At 33.4% G+C, this 26,042-nt stretch overlaps 3 protein-coding genes across 6 annotated transcripts; 2 read left to right on the forward strand and 1 right to left on the reverse strand.

Moving 5' to 3' along the window:
- The first annotated feature begins 9,791 nt into the window (after positions 1-9,791).
- Positions 9,792-11,799, forward strand: LOC131598723 (berberine bridge enzyme-like 22). The gene is made up of 2 exons (XM_058871308.1): positions 9,792-10,299; positions 10,627-11,799. The coding sequence occupies exons 1-2, from the start codon at positions 9,813-9,815 to the stop codon at positions 11,700-11,702; spliced, it is 1,563 nt and encodes a 520-aa protein (XP_058727291.1). The 5' UTR covers positions 9,792-9,812; the 3' UTR covers positions 11,703-11,799.
- A 3,716-nt stretch (positions 11,800-15,515) lies between these two features.
- On the forward strand, positions 15,516-16,536 carry LOC131594347 (VQ motif-containing protein 20-like). Its single transcript, XM_058866451.1, has one exon. The coding sequence runs from the start codon at positions 15,531-15,533 to the stop codon at positions 16,284-16,286; it is 756 nt and encodes a 251-aa protein (XP_058722434.1). The 5' UTR covers positions 15,516-15,530; the 3' UTR covers positions 16,287-16,536.
- An 86-nt stretch (positions 16,537-16,622) lies between these two features.
- Positions 16,623-22,474, reverse strand: LOC131594345 (uncharacterized). Of its 4 annotated transcripts, none has more exons than XM_058866450.1 (11): positions 22,323-22,474; positions 21,764-21,874; positions 20,802-21,075; positions 20,375-20,609; positions 20,059-20,228; positions 19,789-19,931; positions 19,009-19,186; positions 18,333-18,915; positions 17,971-18,083; positions 17,275-17,518; positions 16,623-17,189 (listed from the first exon to the last, which is right to left on the reverse strand). In XM_058866450.1, exons 3-11 carry the CDS (start codon positions 20,990-20,992, stop codon positions 16,962-16,964), a joined length of 2,085 nt encoding a protein of 694 aa, XP_058722433.1. In that variant the 5' UTR covers positions 20,993-21,075; positions 21,764-21,874; positions 22,323-22,474; the 3' UTR covers positions 16,623-16,961. The 4 variants fall into 4 exon arrangements, with proteins under 4 accessions (XP_058722433.1, XP_058722430.1, XP_058722432.1 ...); XM_058866447.1 differs by having other exon boundaries at positions 20,059-20,231; XM_058866449.1 differs by having other exon boundaries at positions 20,059-20,231; positions 21,733-21,874.
- Between the last annotated feature and the right edge of the window lie 3,568 nt (positions 22,475-26,042).

Below are 26,042 nucleotides of genomic sequence, written 5' to 3' on the forward strand. Positions count from 1 at the left end.
AGTATTAAAACCAAGATAGGTTGAAGCTCAGCCCGATATTAAAAGCTTGACAGATTCGAGATCAACCCGGTGTTAAATTCTCATAGGTTTTTGGTTATCCCATAAAATCAAGGTTTTGAGCTCAAGGTCTAAGGAAGCTTGAAGACTTACATATCCATGATTCTTGTTCGCGGAAAGAAGACTTACCGCTTTAATCCACCGTTAGGATGAATATTGGCCGCTTCACTCTCAAGAATATTTTAAGGAAAAAACGCAAACACCCACATTCTTCGTCTTGTATTATTTGGCTGAAGATCAACCATCATTTCATTGTATAAGGGGATTCGTGAGTCTTTCCTACTAAAATCTCTCAAAGTATTATTGTTAACTCTCAAAATCAATTCTTGAGGAGAGGATTAGGTCTATTTATTTTTTTACTGAACCTCTATAATTCTTGGTGTTCTTCATCTATCCTTAAGCTCTTTATTTTTATCATTTATTTTGTGTCATTTACTTTCTGGTGCATAATGTGTTTGAATTTTGATTTTAACTCCAAAAAAATTTTAAAGTGACGTTTTTTCTAAATCGCACAATTTACCCCTTCTTGTGTGAAGTCTAAGTCCAACAACAATTTTCTCCACAATGGTGATAAATAATTTTTGTTATGGTGTCGAAGCAACCACTTGCAGCAAGTGTTAAATTTTTAATAAGTCTCTTTCGACTAAGTTTGTCCTCGTGAGTCAGCATATCATGAGGAGGCAAAGGAAATGGAGGAAGTTGCGGGAGTGAGGCGCAATGCAAGAGAGAGAAATCCAAACATACAATTGATTAGATATAAAGGAGGTATAGAAATCAGTGTGGAATAATTGACAACTCTCTCCTCTTTTTCTAGACCCGCCAGTGGGTACTTCTCCTAGAAAAGCTTTTTTACTTTTCTACCATAGGAGCATTATGTTTTCTTCCTCTATGGTTACACCCAAGAGTGTTATTGTTGTTTGAATTTTCATCAATAAAAAAGAGAAATGCTAATCAATACTTTCAGGATAATGATTAAGACTTTAAAATAATAAATTTATCTTGATATAATCTGCGTATTTAATGTCTTAAAAACTGAAATATTAAATTTTTTATAAAATATTTCTTTTTAGAATGTTTAGCCTATTGCCTTGAGGCGCTGGTTAGCAAGATCCATAAAATAATTATTTCTCTTTCACAATTTCTAATCATTCTTCTTTCTGAATATTCCTAATATCTTTCATGAAGCTAGTTAATAGAGTGAATTTGATAAACATTAACAAAATATAGTTATCGACATAGATGGTTATATGAAATTGTGATGTACAATAAATAAAATAAAATTATCTTTTAAAGAACACATGAAGCGACTACATCTACAATTACTTTAGTTATTTTTTTTTTTTTCCAGCATCACATATATCTATGGATCATTTGGTAAATCGAATATTCTCCTGCTCTTATGATGATGCATGAACAATTGTATTATCTTTCTCTAACATTATTAGCTAATGTTATAAGAATCAATGTTCTTTTATTTCACATGTAACTAAAAAATAATACAATCATGTGACATCATATTTGGCATTACAATTTCAAATATTATTTCTTCTATGTATACTATTTGGCCGACTTGATTATTGATCAACAACAATACAACACATATTTCACACCTTATAATAAATATAGTGGATTAGAAAATGGGTGAACCACGTAGAAGATATCACTTTAATTAATTGTAAACAGCTTAGGCTTTAAAGTATCCACATACCATAATACTGTAAAGCTCATTTGCCACACGTTTCCTTCATGAAAGGTGTATAACCAAACACTACATTAGAAGAGTTGACAAAGTCAAATATAGAATGTTTTGAGTGCACTGGTCGGTACATGGGGCATGACAGCTGCTGCACATTCAACAGTTTTGTTAATCTTCTTAGTTTCCCACTTTCATATGATATATATGAGGCTCACAAATACTCAAATGTAAAACATGTCAAATCTTTCTTAATCTTAGTATGAACAAGTTTTTTTTATGAGAGATTTGTTTAGAATTTTCTTATTGATAAATTAAATTAATTTAATAATATAATAATTGTTATTATATTTGTTTTGTCCTGGAGCTAGAAATGAGAAGAAAAATAATTGTGATGGGGGATCGCAGCTTCTGATACGGAAGAATGAGAGAACTTGTAAGATTAACACTTCAACGCTCAAGTCAGTATGAGAGAGAGAGAGAGAGAGAGAGAGAGAGAGAGAGAGAGAGAGAGATGATGTAGGAGAGAGAGAAAAATTCACAAATAATCTTCACCATTTATTTAAAAATCTAACGGTTCAGATTCATTCTCACATTCTCATCTAAAAAGGACATTCTCATATGATATGCCCTATATATATATATATATATATATATATATATATATATATATATATATATATATATATATATATATATATATATATATATATATATATATATATATATATATATATATATATAACGAACTAGCTATTTGTAAGACGTGAAATCTAGAGAATCGTTGGATACACATGTAGTTAAGATCTCTTGTGATCATTAAAAGAATAATCTTCGAGTGTTATGAAGAGTGGGAATGAGTGGGACCCTTTTCTGGTGGTTGGCTGAAGTGTATGTAGTCGGCCCAAAATAGTTGCCATAAGCCCTTGCTGGTGAATAGGTAGGAGCGGACTTGATACTGCAACCTTAGATATCGATTACCCTTTAATCACTTTTAAACAAATATAGGAGAAGCGTTTCAGTTGCTTTAGGGAATTGTGCATTCAATGCACCCCATTTCAACGTCTTTTCGGAGGAATCATCATTACAGTTTTGAGTATTGAAACTCTTGAGTGTTGTATGCGAGTGATTATACGTGTTTGGTGAAGCCACTTTGCATGCTAGAATATAGTCTCCTTTAGAATGATAAGTGTCATTTTCTTCGGAGTCATATTTCAAGTCTAGCAGTTACTTTCTTCTTGAGTTTAATTTTCCTGCAACTATAAAGTTAGTGCGATATGAGCAAGAAATCAAAGAAAAGTGTTCACAATTCCCAGAAGGACGCTTCATCTTCTTGCCTTTTCTAAAGCAGGTGGTTTTGATGATACTTTAACATAAGTTGGTACGTCTTTCAATTGGGGAACCTTGAGTCCTTTTAAAGACTAAATAAAATGTGACAAGCATGACATTTGTGCCATTCCTCTTTATGAATGCATTATCTCCACCATGGGCTTTCGTCTTCCATTCATTGTCTTTGAGATATAGGTTCTAAAACATTTGGTTGTGGCTCCTTTACAACTTCATCCTACATGTTAGACATACATGAAAGCCCACCAGTATCAATGTGAACATTTGAATGGAGAACCTTTTGTGATCCTATTCTTTCATATATTCAAGTTCTTTCGCGACCTGACGACTTGGATGAGGGGTGGAGAATTAATCTACCTAGAACCAACTATTCATGGCTTTGAGCCACTAATTTCGGAGCTTCACTCATTTGAGGACCAACTCTTTTTGATAAACCATATCTGCCCTGAAGATCATGTTGCAGTTTTTGAAATCGAGCGGCGGAGGGGATGACAGATTGGCTTATCTGTTCTCCAAGTATAGGGAAATGGATCTTCCCAATGAGGCTAAATACTAGAAGGACGGGTTAATTGTGAGGACAATAATGTGTTTCAATGATGTCAAAACGTGTCCTTCGAGTTTGGAAGTGATTCTAGTCGAGAGGACAAAGAAGGAAGCATGAAGGATCTCAAAATTGACATTTTCGGAAGTTTCAAGTGCATAGGTCGACCTATGGATTGCTCAGGTCGACGCATGGTGTTTTGGTGCAGCCTCGGGAATGCTCAGGTCGACCCATAGGTCGATGCATTCTGGAAGTCAAGTTGAGAAACCACGCGTCGACGCATGACCCTGTTTAGGTCGATGCATGGTAAATTGAAAAAGGCATGAGTTTGCTCAAGTCGACCCATAGGTCGACGTATGGCTTGCTGAGTTTTTCTTTTGGCTGTCTCGGGTATGCTCAGGTCAACCCCCTCAGTTGTTCAGGTCGACCTGTCGCTCAGAAAACTAGATTTTTTCTTTTCACTTGATGCTTTGGCTTTAGATAACATATATAAGTTTGATTGGTTATTTCATTTGGTCAACAACAAGAAAATTGAAATAGATACACAAGGCTCTTATCATCTTCAACCTCACTCATCCATTGACAACTACACATAACAAATTTTTTTATCAAGGTGAGGAGTGTGTGTTGATATGTTTGATAGTTGAAGATTCCGATCTTGTTCAGGTTAAGTGATTGTGGGTTTTTCTTGAATAAAATATTAGGGTTTTATTCTCCAAGATAATTGGGATTCGGGGTTTACTCAACAAGGTAGCAACAACCAGAGGATAGAGAAGGAAGAATTGGGGTCACGATCTTGGGATTAAATCAGCCGAGCAGAGGGTTTGAGAAGCCAATTGGTTTCTCAACAAGGTAGCTACAAACAGAGGTTTATCAAATATCGGTGACACACTTGGTTCCGCTCGAATCAAGGGAAGAGAAGAATATTGTTTCAATTTTCTGCATTTGTAGTTGGTTATTGGTAACATTTCTTCTCTTGTAAACACTTTGCAATTCAATATCATATATCCTAATTCTAAGTTTAGAATCAGGGCCAAACGTACCCTACGCGAGGACGACAAGGGGAACTGCCTAAAAAAATCGTGTGTTACTTTTTCTTTATCGCACTTTACTTTCTTTTAGCATAATTTATGTTAGTGTGAGTTGTTAGAATTTGGTGAATTTTTCACTCCAATTGTTTGAAAAAATTACACACACACAAATTATTGTTGTTACTCTGATATAGATCATTAGTAGTAATAAATTCTAAAGTGACACAAGTAAGTCAATTGATAAAACAAAGTGCTGATTCATTTTTCACCACTTCAGTTTAGCATATTTAGTCTTTTCAATAAAGGATTGTTTGTAGATGATTTCAAAATCCGGGAAGCTTTCGCTAAAAATTAAAAAGCGCAAAAAGTAAAACAAGGGATCTATTCAACCCCTTTCTAGATCCGTCACATCGTCTAGCATTAATGAAGTTTATCAACATTCTGGGATACACGGGATAAAATGTTCCTATAGATGAGGTCGAAAAGAAATAATTAAATCACCTTATTAACGTCCAGTTGTTAATAAGAGCTCGCTCTTGGGAAGAGAGAAAAACGATATTTATTAAGCTACAAGATCTTCAAACTTTGGTATTTATAATCTTTATATCTTTGATGTATTTACTTTACTCATATCTCTATGCAGAATATATGGATAATGAAGTGCAATTTCAGCTTCTAAGGCGGAGAATACAGGTGGTCAGGAGTGATGCTACTGCAAAGGCCTTGCCGACTTTATCGAAGGTCTCGGGCCTAACTTCCCGCCCCTTACTAACGAGATCGTAATCTTGTTCTATTGAGGATCACCGACCCCCTTCTTTGGTTGAGGATTATTCTTACTTGGTTGGGCCCTTGGTTCATCCAATCACTATGAGGCTTTTTGGTTTGACGAACACCATTTTAAAAGTAACGAATGACGAATAACGTCTACGCTCAAAACTTTAGCAGGATAGGTACCTATATGAAGTAAAGAATGCTTCTACCTCTTATTTTGGGATAGAGAATGCTTTGCTTCCCTTGAAGCTCTCCGGTTCTCTCTTTGCCCAGGTGGCTCAATTGGTGAGGACCATGGTGATGAAGGACCAAGCTCTGGCTGTTGTTTGAAGCAGTTTTAGGTTTGCTAAAAAGGAATTAGAGTTCTTGTGTCCTCCGAATGGTTTGTTGGCCCGACCGTTATTGACTGTATGAGTTTTACCCTTGAGGAAGTTTCGTAGTCATTTGAAAATACTTTGCATCAAGTGGAGAACTTCCAGAGCCCTTTGACACTTTCCAAGGAGAAAATCCGGTTGAATCGAGCAATTGCATATGGGGAAATTGTTTCTCTATGGAAGAAGACATGTTGGGGCTCTCTGTTCTCTTACCGTGTTCCTTAAAAGCTGGTTATACATATGCAATGTCTTATCTAACAGAAGTTGGGCATTTTTTCTCCAATCCAAGATTATCATTGTAACCTATGTGTCTTTCATCAAACCTTGTATCATCTTAACTTTATCAATAGCTCGAGTGATTTTAATATTAATATTTCCAAATGTCACTTTGTTCTCCCTCTTGAGAATAGTTTTAAGAGATCACAACTTAGCAGATAAAACAAACATAAGGCAACCAACCACACTGGTATTCATTTATTAGTAATTAGTTGTCTGCAACTATCTTCCAGAGTCCAAACTTTTAAAAATTTGAATAAACGAATCAAACTTACCTTTGTCGCATTGGATAAGAATAGATTAATATTATGAGTGATTCTTGATCAAAGTGGAGAAATTTATTATGTTCCAATTATCTAACCAATTCTGATTACAAATGGTTCTGTAATGACTAACAGCAGAGTAAGAACCACTTCCCCCATTGTTCCAAGTGTAATAACTACTAATAATTTCAAGATTCATAATTTCATTTTGATTGGTCCAACTAAGAAACTCATCATTTTAGAATTTTTTTGGAGGACATCACTTATCATGCACCAAGGGCCAAGATTGACCTATTGAAGATTGGTAAGTTCATTCCTTATTTGTCTTTGAATCACTTGGGAGTCACTTGCATATATAGTTGTAATGAAGAATTTATTTTAATTCACTTCTATAGAAAAGGTTACATGTTTTTCAGACAAACTCAACACAAAGTGATTCATATCTATTGCACAAATAGCCCATAGATTTGAATAATTATTTTTCCTAAATTTTGATGCAAATTTCTTAAGTCTGATTTGTTTAAGAATTTCAACAGGGAAATAAGCAAAGGAATCATTGGTTTAACAATAAAAATTAAGTCTCACTTTTGTTGATCACAAAGATTTTTAATAGCCGACCAAGTATAAAGGTTTCCTACTCCTCTAGAATTCCAACAAATGGTTTTTATTGAGTGGTGTTGTGTTTATCCGATATTGCTCGGGTGTTGATTTCCATTGAAGGTTGAGTGGGTTTATGTATTCCTCTACCTTTTAAACCAAATTAAATTCTTCTTGATATAGATCAGAGGGATTATCTTCATCACCCCACATGTTATTCTTCTTATCCAAATGCAAACTATCACATGGATCTCTCACCGAATTCTTACCACTATTTTCCATAAACATAGAATCAAGATTTGGTTATTCTCTTCTATTCATCAACTAACTATTTATCAATCACCAAATTCTTATTCAAATCATTATGAGTCTCTACCATTATTTCTTCTTCATTCAGAGAGCTTGATTGTGAAAATGCTACTAATTATCATTAAACTCAATCTCTGCTAGAATGATCACAACATAGCCATCCTTCTCTATGTCAATCTCAAGAGTGTGAATCCTTTCTTATTCAAATCTATAGAGTCATCATTCATTATGACTTTTACATATTCATCATTCTCTATGTCCTTCACATTGGCATTAACTAGTATAGGTTGTTGGACTGTATAGGCGTGTAACTTGTAGGTTATTTAATTAGAGTCTTCTCAATATTATGACATTTCAACTTCAACCATTTATCAATAATTTGACCAACACACATTTATCACAAAAAAAAGGTAAATTATTGTATTTCAATTCAACAAAAAACACATAACCATCTCCTTCCACTAAAATACAATCTTGGAGAGTATCTGACATATTAAGGTATATTTGAACATGCGTAAAATACCCTCAATTTTTTTCTAGTAAGCTCATCAATTGATAAAGGAGTGTCGATATCATAAACAATTACAAATAAAGTAGTTGGTTTCCAATACTCTAAGGACAGACTATGCATCATCAGCCATCCTTGAGCATGTGTAATCTTTAAATTTTTCAGGTCTATAATCCGGTGTCCATGAAAACAAATGTAAGAGAAAAGGATTAACATTTTATATCCCGTACACTCTATTTTTTTTAAATCAACCCTTAATTTGAATGAAATTGAAAATAGCCAAGTGACAAAGGAGTTAAATTCCAATTAATGATTAGACTTCATAATTTCACGAGTTTGTCGCATAATTTTGATGCCTTTAATGGAACATTATGTGATCATTCTCCCATGTAAATCATTCTTGCGGCGTTTCAGTCATGTTATGCAAACCTCTTTAGGTATTTTGATCAAGAGATGATTACCTTTGAGGTCATGCTTGGTAAAACTAAAAATCGGTATGTCACACGCATTTTAAAGAGCTTGAACAAATGATTTCTTTTATGAACGAGGTTTAGATAGAGACAAAGGAGTAGTTCGGGAAAGAAGAGTCAACCATAAAAAGTCTCTAAGCCGATGGGCACCACCGAAGAAAACCATATAGATTAGATTTTCTTTCAAAGAACATCCCAAAAACTTAGTGCGGCACGAACACCTATATTAAAAATTCAAATCCCAAAAACTTAGTGTGGCACGAATATCTATAATTAAAAATTAAAAATTATTAAATGGTCAAAACCTAAATTATCTTTAAAGAGTTGTAGATAACTTGCCTAACAACTAATCAATGAAATTTAGTTACGTTGATAAATTTGTTAATATTATCTACAAATTAAGTTTTACTCATATCAACAATTCTTCAAGAATAATGTAAAAGAATTAAAAACCTATTTAATAACTTAAATTTTCAAATATATTTAGTATATTAAAGAAAACATAATTCATAATATTTTTATTGAAATATAAAATATTCAACTATACACATTTAGTTTGACTGAATATTTTTAATGTAATTAATATAAAATATAAAATGTTTTTAATATAATTAATAATTAAACTTTTAAATAAATATTTAATTTAGTTTGACTAAATAAATTTGGAATAATAAAGTTACTAAACAAAAAATATTGGCTGATCAAATACTGTCATTTTTAATTTGCGTAAATATTTATAGGGATAAAAATTTATTTAACATTAAATTAAAAAAATAAAAATATACTATTTTACTAAAAAGAAAGCATGAAATGTTTGTGCAATTATTGTTTGAAGATTTTTCTTAAAATGCTAAAAATAAAAAATATTTTATTTATAAAAGTATAAATTAATTAATCTTAAATTTAAAGAGTAAATAATAAAATAAAAAGTAATCAAAATTATTTTAAGAAAAAGAAACAGTATGCCTCAAAAAAAAATGAAAAAATTGAATAAAATGACTGATATAAAGAATAAAAAGAAATTATAACTGTAATCATGTAATTACCATATTGCCATTAATTAAAATTATGTTTTTTGTGTTATTTTATTAGAACAGTTTTTGGAAAAGAAAAAAAATAAAAAGTAAAATTGAAAGTGTCATTAAATAAAAAAATAATTTAATTGAATACACGAATTTAATTGATTGAGAGTGTAAAACTATTTTACAATGTAAGTATCATTCATTTTCTCAAAATGAAAACCAAAAGATCTATAACTTATTTTAGTTTTTCAGATTTAAAAACTATAAAACTAAAAATGGTTTTGGAAAAAGTTTTTAAAAAGAAAGGTTTCAAAAAGGTTTTTCCTTTTCTAATTTTTAAAAACTAAAAAACAGTTTTTAAAATCTAATTCAAAAGTCAAACTTCTTACATTAAAATTTGCACTTTTTTTGGGTCAAATGAAATTTACAATTTTTTTAATATTTAAAATCAAAATATTCTCCATTAAAATTATATATAAGAGATCAAAGAGAGTATGATTCATAACTCAAATCATCTCTAGGTAGAGAGAACAAAAAAAAAAACAAAAAAGTGATGAATAATCTTGCAGTGTTTCTGATTCTATCTCTTTCAATCTCTTATGCAGCTTCTTCTACTTTACTCAACAAGAGTTTCATGCAGTGCATGTTAACCAGAGTTAATAATAAAACAATGATTATTACTGACCCATCTTCCTTATTGTTTTCAAAAGTGTTGGAATCATTGGAACAAAATCCAAGGTGGTTGAATTCATCAAACAAGCCTCTTTTCATTGTTACACCTTCTCATGAATCAGAAATTCAAGCAGCTATATTATGTAGCAAAGATATTGGATTACAAATTAGAGTCATAAGTGGTGGCCATGATTATGAAGGGTTGTCTTATATTTGTAAGACACCCTTTATCATGATCAATCTCGTCAACATCCGCTCGATCGATATTAATCTTCCCGATGAATCCGCTTGGGTTCAGGCAGGTGCAACATTAGGCGAACTTTACTACAAAATTTCTAAAGCAAGTCAAGTTCATGGATTCTCCGCAGGTAATTAGCTTCACTTATTTAACTATAAACTATCTCCTAGCATAATATATAACACACTCATAAAACTATTAGACCGAACTCATAAAAATACTTTATGACATGTTCATAAACCGTTTTCAGTTTATTTTCATATATTCTATAGAATAGTTTGAAAGAAAAAAAAAACTTATAACATTACGATAGATAAGGCCTTCAAGAACGTTTATTTTTTTGGCCTCTTAAAAGTCCGAGAAAATCTTTAAAAGCGCTATAGTAGGTAGATACATAAATTTTGCATAAACCCTAATATAGTAAGTGTTTAATTAAGTTTTTTTTTCCAATGATCAGGGACATGTCCGAGCGTTGGAATAGGCGGACACATAAGTGGAGGAGGGTTTGGAACTTTGTCCCGTAAACACGGTTTAGCAGCGGATAATGTTATTGACGCATACTTAATCGATGTAAATGGAAAAATCCACGATCGAAAATCAATGGGAGAAGATCTTTTTTGGGCTATAAGAGGAGGAAGTGCTACTAGTTTCGGAATCATTCTTGCATGGAAGATAAAGTTAGTTAAAGTTCCATCTCTTGTCACAGCATTCAGCATTGAGATAACATCAGAAGTACAAGAAGTAACAAAACTCATTCATAGATGGCAATTCATAGGAGATAAACTAGATGAAGATCTTTTCATTAGAGTAGTTGCTCAAAACAATGGTCCAAATTCAAAAACAGTGAAAGCAATTTTCAACTCTCTATTCCTTGGAGGAAAAGAAAGGCTAATAACTATAATGAATGAGAGTTTTCATGAGTTAGGGTTACAGGAAAAAGACTGCATGGAAATGAGTTGGATTCAATCGACGTTGTACTTCGCGGGATACAAACAATCAGATCCTTTAGAACTTTTGTTGAATAGAGTTGTAAACTATAAAAGCTCATTCAAATCAAAATCTGATTATGTAACAAAACCTATACCAGAAACCGGTTTCGTCGGTATTTGGCGAATGCTTCAAGAACAAGACTCATTAGCATTACTAATAATGGAACCTTATGGTGGAAGAATGAGTGAAATATCAGAATCTGAAATCCCTTTTCCACATAGAAAAGGAAACTTGTACAATATACAATATATGGTTAAGTGGGATAAGAGTGGAGTTGAAGAATCCAATAGGAATATAGAATGGATGAGAAGGGTTTATAGATATATGACTCCTTATGTTTCAAACTCTCCAAGAGGTGCATATTTCAACTATAAGGATCTTGATTTAGGTAGCAACAAGAATAATGGGAAAACAAGCTACTCAGAAGCAAGTGTTTGGGGGGTCAAGTACTTTAAAGGTAACTTTAGAAGGTTGGCAGAGATTAAGACAAAATTTGATCCACACAATTTTTTCAGGAATGAGCAGAGTATTCCACTTGCATAATGAGCACTACTCTTACAAGAAGAGTGGAATGATCAAATATTTGTTACAATATAGATAGAAAATAATGTTAATCTTTAACCAAAATATTCATTTTAGTCTCTTAACTATATCATTGAGTTCAGATTAATTTCTTAATTTTTTTTTTCGTGTCATCTTGGTTCTTTAACTTTCAAAATGTTTCATTTTAGTTTTTTTGTCTAATTAGCGATAGAAAAACTTTGAAATCAGTCGCTAAATCACTCTCTAATTAGACAAAAATGACTAATGAAACGTTTTAAAAGTTAAAGAAGCAAAATGACATGAAAAAAATTAAAGAATTAATTTGAACCTAAAAATTAGTTAAGGGACTAAAAATTAGTTAAGGGACCAAAATGAATATTTTTCCCTAATATTTATTATAAACACTCTTTACTTTCCTCTATATTTGATCATGATATTTTCACTTCTGCCAATTAGCATTATTAGTCTTTTTTTATTAATTCAATATCACAATTGATTTTAATAAAAAAATTTAATCTATTTGCATCTTAATTGATTTTAAATCACTAATTTCATATTTAAGAAAGAATATAAGTACGTTGTGTCCACAAATTTTCTTAGGATATGAATTATTTGTCCATAAAATGTTTTGAACCATTGATTCTTTATTAAAGAAAGAACACCCCTTGTTTCGTAGTGGAATATAAATCATCCACTAAAGATCTGTATAAGAAGAGATTGTTGCTTACCTTTCATCTTAATGGTAGTTGGATAATAAGGTTAAATAAACAGATATATGTCGGCATTACCAATATTCCAACCACAAAAAGAGTTTCGATATCGAGGCCGCCATATAAAATTGAGGATTATGCATCTTTGTGAGAGACACACTACTTATTTACTCAAAACTTTAAAATTTTGGATAAATAAGTGATATGTCTCTCTCAAAGATGTCTAGTCCTACACGATGAATCAATGCTCTCTAGTGAGAAACTCCACCAACAAATGATATCATGAGTATTTGGTTCGAGAAAAGGACCGGCTCACTTGTATCGAAAAGCCTAGGAAATGGTCTCCTGTTGCAAGGTGTCAAAGACAGTACAAGTGTGAGGGGAACATTGTGGACTCACACATAAGAGGGATGTTAGAATAATAATGCAAGTGTGAGTAAGTGAGGAAATAGTCTCACATTGGATACGAATGTGGTGGACTTGAGCATTTATAAGTGGGAGAATCCACTAACCCATCACCTTAAGGTTTTTGGTGAATAAGTGGTATGTCTCTCACAAAAATGCCTAGTCTTACAATATGTATCAATGCTCCCTAGTGAAAAAGCTCCTCCAACAATACCTACATTGGTGTTGGTGGAAATTAAGGATCCTTCTGCCCGGACCACGGTAGAGGATGCTTTGTATTCACCAAGAGCCGACAAAGGAGAGACCCTGGATCTTAGTCCCGGGCCTAGAGATCTTTATAAGTAGAAAGCTCACTCGCAAAAACGGCCTCGACTTCTAGCGAAGGATGTAAAGAGGTCAAGCCTCACACAGAATTTTGCATTGGCTCGGATCAGATTTCCTCCTGCACTTTTGTGCTGGTTCGATACGATTTGGGTGTTTCCGTTTTCTATGAAGAATAGTATTATTATTTCTCAAACAAATCTAAAGAAACTCGTCAAGAGGAGTTGTCGAACTTGATTTATTATACTAGTCGAGCTTTGGCCTTCTTGGCCTTCAGTGCTTTCAATTAAAGGTTAATTTTATTATACGAATCTGTGATAAAAAAAATTATAGGAGGTATCATACTAAATTTGATACAATTTTTTTTCTTTTAATCAATGTCATATGAATTTTTTTGTTAAAAGAAACAAAACAAAAAATCTTATAAACACAAAATTATTGTTTTTGACATTATAAGTTATAACTAAAATTTAATTATTATTGATTATCAATCAATAAAAAAATTTAGAGTATTAGTTTAAAAATAAGTAAAATAAAAATCAGATATTCTCAAAAATACTGCGAGTATAATTAATTTATGAGATTAAATGTAGTGCAATGTCAATGTAAATTCCTTTTACACCATCATCCAATAAAATTATAACATGCAATCACGTCATATCAGTATTTTAAAATTAATGTGCGATTTGGCTGGATAGACGCAGTCACATCTGATTGGTTGGTCGTGTAAAAGTATTTTACACTGTCAATGCATATTCTTTTTTCTCTTAATTTATAGTATACAATTCTTGAAAAAAATATGCACTAATTTTACACTCTCAACCAATGACAACAATGTATTCTGTCAAGTCAGACTGAAAATTTTAAATAACTTATTATTTGCCAGGAATTTCCGTCCAAGGCATGAAAGCATGAATAAAGACGCAAGAGTTTTTGAAATCAAAAGGCAAAGAGAAAGAATGATTAGTCGAAATAGAAGGTGTCGAAGAGCATTTGGTTTGGAAAGATTAGTTAGGCTAGTCGAAATCCGCAGAAAAATCATTTAGGGACCTAATCAAATTGTCTAAGTTAGCCATTGGAAAGAGCAGTTTTCTGCAAGAGATTGTCAAAGACGTGAGAGAAGTTGTCAAATAGCAGTTTGTATGGAATTAATATGTGACAAGCTGTGATTAGTCGAACGTTTAGTAGCAATTATTTTTAATGTCTATATAAGTAGATTTTACATTTAGTTTTAGAGGAAAAAGAGTGATTTTTGAAAATGTATGAACGCATTCTAATTTGATTTCATAGTAATTTACTTTTTAATTTTCAGTCTTGCATTTCGCTTTTCAAATTGTCTTTACTTTTATATGATATATATGTATTTCTTACCCAATTCTATCCGATTCAAACAATTGAACCACTTTGAATCTTAGCACTATATTCTAGAATTTTGTAGCTAATTGTGTAAGTTAACTTTAATAAGAGATTGGTAATTGTTTGTGAAAATTTGTGCAAACACTTATATAACATGTATCGATTGTCATTTGTTTAATGAAATGAGTTAAGTTTGTTCTTGTAAAAAAAAAACATGTATATTATTATTAGATGATAGAGTAAAAATTATATGAATTAAATTATCATATTACTATTTACATTTTTGCATCAATTGTGTATTTTTTGGATCCTAATTATTATTTGACAAAACATTTAGTTTTTGAAATTTTAGCTATATATATTGTTTCTGAAAATTTAGTTAGCTATATTTATCATTAAAAAAAGCTATATTTACAAAGAGCAAGTGTGTGACGTGTAACTAAATAGATAAATACACTATTAATCTTAATTTTAAATTTTAGCAAGTTTATCTTCATCAAAATAAGTATTAAGTTTTTTTTACAGTAACGTTATAAAAGTCGACATTCTAGGAATTTAGTTTTTTCTAGTTCTGAATAACCTTAAATTACGCGCAACCACACCAAAACATCCTTAAACACTGCTAAATTAATCCACCTCTTTAGCTTCTTTGGACACATCACCACTTTGCACACATTCAGCACACTCATCCTCACTCAATGAAATCCCCAAACTACCCTCTTCCCATTTTCATATTGCTTACGTGTCACAACTCTATTGGATAACAAACTCTCCCCCTAACAAATTTTATTTTTGCTATGCATGTAACAAATTCACCCTAATAAATCTTTACCTTAATTAACCACCTCCACAAAATCATAACAATCTAAACCGTTTTTGTTTTTATTTTTAAATTTATTTTCCTAATTTTTTTTTAGGTTTGTGTTAATCCGTTTAAAGCAAACCCTTATATATAATTCTTCATAACCATATGCCTAATTTTCATTTTTGTTTATATTGTTGTGATTTTGTTACATTTCTTTCATAATCAAAAACCATGAGTCCTTCACAATTTCATGCTAAGAAAGAACTCACCCCAATCGTCACAAAATCCAACCACAACAACAACGTTAATGGAATGTTACCACCACATTTGAAAATCAATAGAGATTCTCATTTCATTAAAAAACCATCTTCATCGCCGCCTTCATCATCTTCGTCGTCATCGTCAACGTCATCGACGATGATCAATAGTATGGCGGCATCGAATAAACCACCACAACAACATCGTCACCCTGTAATAATCTACACGCATTCTCCGCGTGTTATCCACACGGAGCCTAAGGACTTCATGGCATTGGTGCAAAAGCTCACCGGACTCTCTCGTTCAGAGGAAAAGGACGACGAGAACAATATAGTTCCTTCGTCTCAACACCAGCCTCTGAAACAAGAGTCTGTGACGAGCAATATGATGGTGGCAGACAAAGAGAATGATCAAAAGAAAGTCGTCATCCTCAGAAACGAAGACAATGATGCATCGTCATCTGTGATCACAGACGAGAACATTTATGGTAACAACATTGGAGAAAATCGAGAAAATCAATGTTTCATGGCCTCAGAGGCACCAATTTTTGAGCCTCCGTTCAACCCTTACGTGACAAACTACTTGGCATCGAACTCGGCAGAGTTCTTGTACTCGAGTCCGCCGTTATTGAACTACTCAGATTCATTTTTCTCTCACAACATGATAGCCTCTCTTCCAAACTCTAACACCTTGGAAGGGATGAATGAGTTTGGTGACTATGGACTATAGTTGAGGTTTTTCTCTGGTTTGAATTTTTTGTGCCAATAAAAGTTCTAGTTTTCCAGGATAGAACTTCATTTTCTTTTTTGAAGAATTAATATCACTTTTTTGTTGTAGACAAAAAGTTGTACCTCTCAGGAGATTTGTTATTTCAGTTTTTTAGTGAAGCTCATAGATTTGTTATTCAGAATAATAAAGAAAGTTTTGGCTTTCTATGTTGCTATTTCTTTGTTATTTTTTTGAGAATTTCCACATGCTTTTTGGGTTGAAAATGGTGCACTAAACTTTATATACTATTACATGTTACATTGATTATAGCAAGAAAAAAAAATTATATCAAAGAAATTCTACTCAAGATTCATTTCATTATCTTATGACTTTGCTTCCACTGTTGAGTTTTACATTTCTCTACATAAGAGAAGTGACCCGAAATCCCTGCGGTAAGAATATCACGCAGTCTCGTGCAGTAACAAATTTCGGCCACTGATTTAAGACCAGACGGTTCATATTTTTTTTATTACATTGTCGGTTCATATTACTCGGCCAATAAATTAATTCAATCATCGATTTAAGATCAAGCGGTCGAGATGTATAACTGTGTGACAATGTTACAGCAGAGAATCTAAGTATTTGACACAAGCATGTACATAACTTTCACCACCAAAGGTTTCATGATCGTCATCATCACTTTCTCTTCTTGTCCTCTTTATCTCTTTCGAGTTTAACAGGAGCGGCTGGTATGCTGAACCACCATTCCCTCAATCTCCTCTCCCATTTCTCCGTGCTAGCTTTTCTCGGAGGTGAAAACATCGTAAATGTCTCCAAGAACAAGAGAAGAACTACGTATTTACACGGTAAGAAAGCCAAGATCAACGCTGCTGATAGAAGACCGAATGCCATCTTCTCTGTCGCCTGATATTAAAAAAAACCAATTATTACAAATGTATGATACTTTCGGGAGAAAAGTAACGATCGGAGTAGGGGAATGAGAGAACACCTGAGGGAAAATGGAGAACAACAAACCGCGGATCTTGAGAAGAAATATGTTACCGTCTTGTATGAACTGTTCGGCTTGAGAGACGGCATTTTGAACAGCTAAAAGCTGTTCCATTGTATTCATTGGTGGAGGAGCTACTACTTTGATTTCGGTTACAGGCCTACCTTGACTAAAATATTGGGTAAGTATCATAAAAATTGAAAGGAACACGAGCAATAGTGCTGCTGCATAGCCAAGCCAACCCCTGCAATTTATAATAAAATTATCTAAGTTATCAAAAGAAGGCAATGTTTGGATGGCTTATTTGAGCTTATCTACTGATATAAGTACTCATGACATGTATGGAAGCTGTTTTGAGTTAATTTTCATAAGCTCTAAAGAATAACTTGTGACAACAGCTTATATGAAAATATTTGACATTTTTTATCTTGTTATAGAAATAACTAATATATAAACACTTATATCGTAAGTGCAACATAAGCGCTTAATAAAGTTGTGGATCCAAACAAGAATGATAGAAATGAGACATCAGAATAATTCTTTTTCCTTAAATTACTTATCATCCATAATTGTTACCCTTAAAATACTTATCTGATTTTATGACAATAAAGTTTCAATAGAAAGTGTTTTTTCTCTCCCTTATTTCAACAAATAACAGGTCAATATAAAATATTGATCGGTCTACGGAAATTTTACCTCCAGATAATGTAACCGAAGAACAAACAAAATCCAGAAGACTTCAATGGATCATCCCAATATGCCAAAGATTGAAGAGACTTCCTAAGTTCGTCTAGAGGATAAAGTAGTTCCTGAAATTAGAGAAAATGACACTTATTAGACACAAAATAAGATTATTCATGGAATCAGGGTTTTCTATTCCGAATTTGGAATAAATAGGAACAGTGAAATCAATCATGTAGAATATCGGCAGTAAAGCACGGTCATGTTGTGGTGGATGACTGCCATAGGAGCTCATTAGTAACTTAATGTGCGTCACATCACTTGAAATAACACATAAGAGCTTGGCTAAAAGGTTAAAATGGATAACGAATTAGTACCTTCATGACAGCCAAATTAGTGTCAATGCCATCAACTTTAACACCGTCAACGGTTGCCTGAGCGGATACGACTTTTTTATAATTGTTCTTAGCTTCCTTAACCACTCTTTCCAATGAAGTCATTTCTCCAACAGTTACTTCACCGACAGCAATTCTTCTGCTCTCATTTGAGTTGTTTGAACTTGTTCCAAATACGAATCCTAGGTTTGAAACCATGTCCAAGACCGAGACAGCGGACATTTCGTTTTCAGGTTTGGAACCACTCACACGATCCGACTCCCTTGAGTTCGACATATTTACAAGGGTTTCTAATATCATGTCTCCTCCTGGAAGCTGATCACACAAATTAAACATGAGAAGCGAATTATTCTCTATAGGGCCCAAAGAACCAATATCTTGGATTGCTTGCAAACGCAAAATTCCTAAAACAGCCTTCCAAATTGCTTCGTCCCGTGCGACCCCTTTAAGTTCGTACTTGCTTATCAATTTGTGAACACAGAGAATCTCTCTGATGATAGCTAGCCAATAATCACGACGAGCATGACCTTTAAGCTCAGGAAATTCTAGTACAGCCGGTTCTGATCTACAAGAGAAATACAATTTAAAATTCAGATAGCAAGATAAACTTCGGCAGTTATCAATTATCTATGAAAAAAATAATTGTCAAATTACTTACAAGGCAGTTGAACTATAGAATACTGCTTTGTCGAAAAGCCGAGTACCCCATGGTCCAGTTAACTCGGGTTTAACAACTTGGTCTAGATCATCTGATAAATCATATCTTTTTGGTTTGTCATACGATACAACGCGAAGTTCTTCAAAATAAAGTGCATGATCTGTCAAGATTAACCTTCCTGCATTCATGTTACAAAGAGTCATTAAAGCCTTTAAGAATGGATAATGCATGTTTTTACTGTATCAGCAATATGTAGCACAACCAATATAGTCAAGCACGAGATCTTAAGTAGGATTGGTCAGCTTGTGAAAGATCGTAAAACTTGGATCGTTAGCACGACATGTCAAATCCTACCGAAGGGAAAAATGGTAATTTCATACATATATATACACACACATACAAAAACGCATGAAAATCAAAATACAGGCCCAAAAAAGCCCAAACACATTTTCTTTTACAATCTTGCTTCAAAAAGTTTAATCTTGACCATGCCCGCGATGAAAACGATCTTTCTCTGATCATAGCACTCTCAGGCATCCTTAGCACATAAGATCTTACACTCTGGCATCAACACATGTTGGTTTCTGAGATTGACACCACGCCAACACATGTGGCTACACTCAATTAAAACCACTTTCTCAAATTATTATCAATATCAACATGTATGTTTCACTATCGTGTCCTGTGACTGCACTTTATTATAGTCATCAAGTCTATATTATATATAATGGGAACAAATGTTTAAGAAATGTGTATTTAAATGCATATTTTTACACTTACCAGGCCAGGTGGAAATCCCTACATGCTCAAGAACTGGCTGTGTGGTGACTGTTCCATCGACCTCGAGAATCTTCTCACACCTATTCAGTCTTATAGCAGAAAGGAGAGATGACTCTGAATTGCTCTTCATTTTTTTAATTGCTCTGAAAAGATAAAAATATTTAAAGGTAGAGGAATTACATAAATGTTTGATCATAACTATATACATAGACTATTACTGAATTCCAGAAAAGGAAAAGCAATGACATATTTAAAGGTAAAGGTTATTACTTTTCTATCCCGTTGAGATACTTGTCATAGACGGAGAACAGAAGGCGACCGCCAGTTGACGAACTCAGCACCTCAAAAAGATTTTCGCAAATGATGACATTGGCAATGATGGGAACTGCAGGAGCAATTCGACAAAAAGCTTCTAATCCAACAGACACTTCTTCGTCAACCTTCTAATAAATTGAGGCTCGTTAGTATTGCTAAAAAAATCACAAACAAACCTATAGATAGAATGCATAGGTATAATATCAAAACGGCTTGAATAATGAAGCAGGAAAGACTCAGAAAAATCTCACTCGTATTCTGAAAGACATACATTAATCAAAGGTTGGCTAGCGGCAGCCGGAACCTCCCAAGCTAACATCATATCGTACGTCAAGCGCCGGAAATTTTTATCAAGTAGATGCCCAGACATTTGCGCTCTCAATGAAAGTGCTTTGAAACAACAATACTCCAATAAGTTCCTTGCATATCGTGATGGAATCTTTATGGAATCAGATGCCTCTTGATTGAAGCTCTCCTGAAGATCACTTGAAGAGGTCTTAAGGATTCTGCATCGTTTGTTTTTATTTACTTTAATTTCCAATCAAAATATCATGAGACAGTGTATCAAACAAAAAAGAAATGCTAAGGGTTCTTAGCAACCTAATATTCAAACTAAATCCAACAAGAGTGAAAGTTTGAAAACTCATAATGAAGCAATATTGTTGCCAAGTGAACAAGATACCAAAAAATACACTTACTTTGAACATCTACGAACTACTAGGTTTGCAACTGGAGAAAGCTCGCGTATAAAACTCTTCCCAGCAGAAGGTGAATTTTCCATCTCCTCAAATTCTTCATCGAAAGAAGTCTTCTTACCAAGCAACCATTTAAGTGATCCGTCTTTTACCAAACCTTCAAACATAGTTCTGGTCTTTCCAGCTGCCGCCATCTGTTTTTACCCTACTATACTATCGTGTCAAGTTGGAAAACAAGACACCTAATATCCAGCTTTTGTCAAAGCTCTTGCATTTCCTGAAACATAAATGTAAGGTAATAAACAAAATGAATATTGAATCGCGTCAATTTGAATCCTCAAAACTAGATCATCATCAAACTCCTAATCCAAAATTAAATGTCTCAACTCCTCCAACACAATGTTGTCAACTATGAAGCACGGACACTGGACATTACAACGGTAATAATTTAAAAAAATGAATATATTGAAATTGATCAAAATGTCAGAGTCAGAGGTGTCAATGCTACATAGGTTGTCAATCACATCACTATTGAAATCACATCAATATATTGATATAAATCCTCAAAAATAGATAACCATCAAACTCCTGAAGATATTGAGTATGGACATTACAACGTTGTCATTCACGCAAAATAATGGGTTGTTCAAATTCTGCTAGGTTGTGTGTCATGAAATAATAGTGGTCTGTTAAAATTCTGCTAGCTGCAGCGCTATAGCTTCTATTCGACAGCAACACTACACTACAATTGGAGCAGAGTGATCATACTTATAAACCAAAAACATTTCTAACAAATTCTGAAAAGCTCCAAGAGTTATGCAAAATTTAGGAATTACTATAGACAATTTGCCATTAACCCACAAAAGAAAACATGCATAAGGATATTAAACACGCCGACACTTCATATCGAATGTGTGTTTGAACTGAAGAGCACCTAGATGAGATGGCAAATCCTAGGTTCAAACCTGAGCTTAGAAATGCAGCAGCATAAAAACTCTTAAGGAGGAGAGTTCATCGCCGATTAGGATCCCTCGAGATTCGGGGTATTATTCCCCGCAATTGCGCGCAGAGGATACCTGGTTTACATAAATATCATATCATCAAGTCTAAGTTTCAAATGTAATAAACACAATGGTGCTCACCAAAAACAGTGATTTAACTATTTCAATCTCAAAAACCATACACAAACACAACAAATACTCATCAAGATTCAAAAACAAAGCAAACAAATTATAAACAAATACCCCCAAAGTTGTAGCACAGAGCAAAAACAAACCCAAGTGACCCACATACAAATGCGGAGTAAAAATTTCAACTTTGGCAAATGGGGTAGCTTCAAATCACGAGAATTTAACAAATAACTAAATTCGAATGAAAATTATAACAAAAAAAATCAACAAGTGCGTAAGTAACTTGGTTAAGGAAACCCAAAGTTACTTAATTTTTTGATTAGTTTTGAATAAGGTATGATGAAATTGGAGAAATTGGTTGTGTTTGTGAAGGGGGGAGAATTCAAGTTGTTACCTTTTTCTGAGATAGAATCGGAAATTGATGATTGCGTGTGTTTCTCTTTTCTTCTATTCTTTTTCTTCTTTTTTGGATATGAATTGATTCGATCAATTCAATTATCAAAGTATAAAAATGTATAAAATATTTAAATTAAATGTTCAAAAACAAGACTTGATTTTCAATTAAATCTAGTCATTTTTAAGATATTGATCCTTTTCATTTTTTATAAGTTTTTATTTTTTATTTAAAATTTTACAACGTGATGATATGTATAAAGTGATAAAATCATAACTTAGATTAAATTAATTCATGATGGTATGACCAAGTATTCAAAGTGCAAATGAAATCTAAGATTGATAAGTTTTTTTAATTAATTTGGTAGAGGTGGTGGCCAAATTAGGGTTTGGTATTAGTTGGATTTGTATTTAATGAATGATAGGGGTAGAATGGTTCACTTGTATTTTGTTCTTTTATTTTCTCCTCTATTGATTTCCACCTATCTACCTCTCATTTTCCTTCCATATCTCACTTTAATGAGAAAACAAGTGTTACACAAATTCAACTCAATTAGAATATCATGTTACATAAAATATCTCACATTCATTTTTCGATTTCAAAGTGGAGTAACAAACTATACTAAACTACCTATTAACGGCTAGTTTCAATTAACTACTACTTGCTAATCATTGAAGAATAAATTTAACATCCTCCTTCAAGCTTGAGAGGAAATGTTATTAATCTCTGACTTAAAAATAATAAGAGAGAAAGGTGGTGGATTCAAAGGTTTGGCGAGGATATTAGTCTTTTAGAGTTTGAAACTCTCACGAGGTGAAATATATTGGTTTAAAATTTTGTTCGAATCACGTGATAATCAATGTTTATAGGTTTCTTCCGTTCGTGAAGGGTTGCATTAGCAGTTATGTGGCACACATATTAGCTATTCTTAGAATTTGGGTTGAGAGCTTAACACTTCCTTATAAAATTAACTTGTAAAGTGACCATCGCTCCCACTTAACACATATTCAAGTCATTTATGTCTGATTAGAACTCTTAACACACACTATCACTATGGGGTTTGGTGCATGAATATAAAAAGTTGTTGATCCGATAGTAAAAATCAAATAATAGGTGGTCCAATGGATCTTAAATGAAACTACGATACCATCTTAGAATTTAGATTGAGCCTAGTACTGAAATAATTTGATTGTGCCTAAGAGAAGGTAATCCAAATGGAACTAAGACTAGTCACACACATTGGTGTCGGACGAGTGCAACTTTAACACCATATGTCGCCTAATGTTGGGTTTCTAGTTGCCCACTAGTCACAAATCTCATCCCTATTGGGCTTGGGTCAGATTGTACCTGATCAGTGCATTTTGATGCACATTCCTCTATGGTTGTACTTATACATTTCCATGGTTTGCTTGTCTTATTTTTGTATTTTATAATATTTTTATATTTTAATTTATTTTTATTGTACTTTGATTTTCGTATTTAATTTTCAGCTTTAGCAGTCTGCACGGAAACGATCATAACTGGAGTTCTGGGAATCCGATCGATGCGTTCTAGTAATCATCGGAAAGCTAAGAGAAAGATCTATAATTCTCGTGTTGGAGTCAAAGTCAGATTCGGAACGCATATTTTCCAGAATTTCGTTTGAAGCTGCAACACTAGTTTTATTTAGTTTTGGGTCTATTAGCTTGGGCCTGAGTTATGTCTGTTTGACCCAGTTGGGTTATGACCCGAATTCTTGTCTCTCTCATTTTACCTAGGCAGCCGCTACTGTTCATTGATGTTTTCTATTCACGAATTTTAGAGAGTTTGACAATGGTAATGGAGAACTAAACCACGGGGATCAATTCACTTTAATCAGATGCCGCTTTGAGGTTCTTTTATAATTTTCCATTAATCTGTTCCTTTGAGTCCAATCTATAATTACAATTGCTTGCTTAATTTAATTGTTTTTATATGATAGAATTCTTTAATTTGATTGTTGTCTGTTCTTGAATCAATTTCGTGATTAGTGTAGCTTTTGCATTATCGCGTTCGATCATATTGTGTTTGCTTAATTCACAATAGCTTTTAATCCGTTTGCTTTATCCGGAATTCATGGACAGACTTCGTATAATTGCTATTGCGCTTGTCAGTAGTTTTTGTAGTCGAATAGGATCAGACCCGTTTAGGGAGTTGGAATTTTATAGGGGTCAATGATAAGTCGGAAGTTGATACAGTGGGTTGATTCATTTCAGCTTATTCAGATAATCACTTTTTCATAATAACTTATTTAGTGCTTTTTATGATTGAACACGAAACAAACCCCCCCTTATTTTGAATTCCAGTCGGTTAGTAATAACTAAGAATCCTTGTGAGACGATATCCGAGTTGTTGTTACCGCTAAACTACGTTTTACAAAATACTCGTTTTTGATCCGCGCGCGACAGCGGATCAAATTGGCGCCGTTGTCGGGGGTTCTTGTCGTTATTAACTGATATTAGAGTCATAGGTTTAGTGTTTGTGCGTTTAGGCCATAGGTTCCTCGCGGTTTCGGCCATAACGCCATTTTGAGTCGAAAAAACGTTTTTTTTGGAAATTGAGTATGATCGATAATCTGTTTTTGCCTACTGGGAGGAGAAAAATCGTGCGATCAATACTCCCTTACTCTAAAAGAGTTAGGGAATTCGACCCAAAATCTCCAAATTCATCGTTTTTCTATTTTTAATGAATTTTTCACTGTTTTCATAGAGTCAAAAAAATCCAAAAAAATTCCCAAAATTTTTATTTGTCTTAATTAGATTAAATTTGGTGTTTTTATATTTTTATGAATTTATTTTAACCGTTTTTCTTCTTTCTATTCGTTTCTGCCTGTTTGGGACATAGTTGGTATTTCTGTGTTTGTTGATAACATGGCTGAACAAAGAACCTTAAGGCAGCTGGCTGCCCCTGATGCGAACTTATGCATTGAGTATCCTGATGTTGATGTACCATTTGAATTGAAATCTGGATTAACACATTTGTTGCCTAGGTTGAATGGTTTTGCAGGTGAGGATCCGCATAAGCATCTGAAGGAATTTCAGGTTGTGTGCTCTGCACCTTCCGAACCTTCACTAGAGGATATTGTCAAACAAATGGCTGCAAATAATCTTCAGTATCAACAGCAAGTAGATTCTACTCTCCAGACTTTGCAAACACAGATTGGACAGCTTGCCACTTTGATGAATGCCATGCAACAAGCTCAAGGATCAAACCAACAACGCTTGGAAGAGCATTCTGTTTTTCAAATAGAGTTGATTTCTGAAAATGTTGATGATACTTGTACTGATTTGTTTGCAGATGATTTTCCATCATTGTCTGGTTTTGATGATGTTTACTCTTGTGATGTTTGTACTGACACTAAAATTTGCTCTGTTTGTGCTGAAATTGAGGTTGCCTTGCAAGTTGATATTCTTACTACATATGAGGTTGCAAATGAAGTTGTTCATGTAGATGAAGCTCTCGACACCCCGGCTGCCCGGATCAAACCATCCATTGAACAACCACCTTCCCGGGAGCTGAAACCAATTCCTCAAAATCTTAAATATGCTTATTTAGAGATGAATGAAAAACTCTCGGTTATAATTTCTTCTAAACTTTATTTTGATCAAGAAAGTAAGTTTTTGCAGGTTTTGAAGAAGCATAACAAAGGAATTGGATGGACCTTGGATGACATTTATGATATTAGTTCGTCCATGTGTGTGC

Source organism: Vicia villosa, linkage group LG4, assembly GCF_029867415.1.
Source record: "Vicia villosa cultivar HV-30 ecotype Madison, WI linkage group LG4, Vvil1.0, whole genome shotgun sequence".
Classification (NCBI taxonomy): Eukaryota; Viridiplantae; Streptophyta; class Magnoliopsida; order Fabales; family Fabaceae; genus Vicia; species Vicia villosa.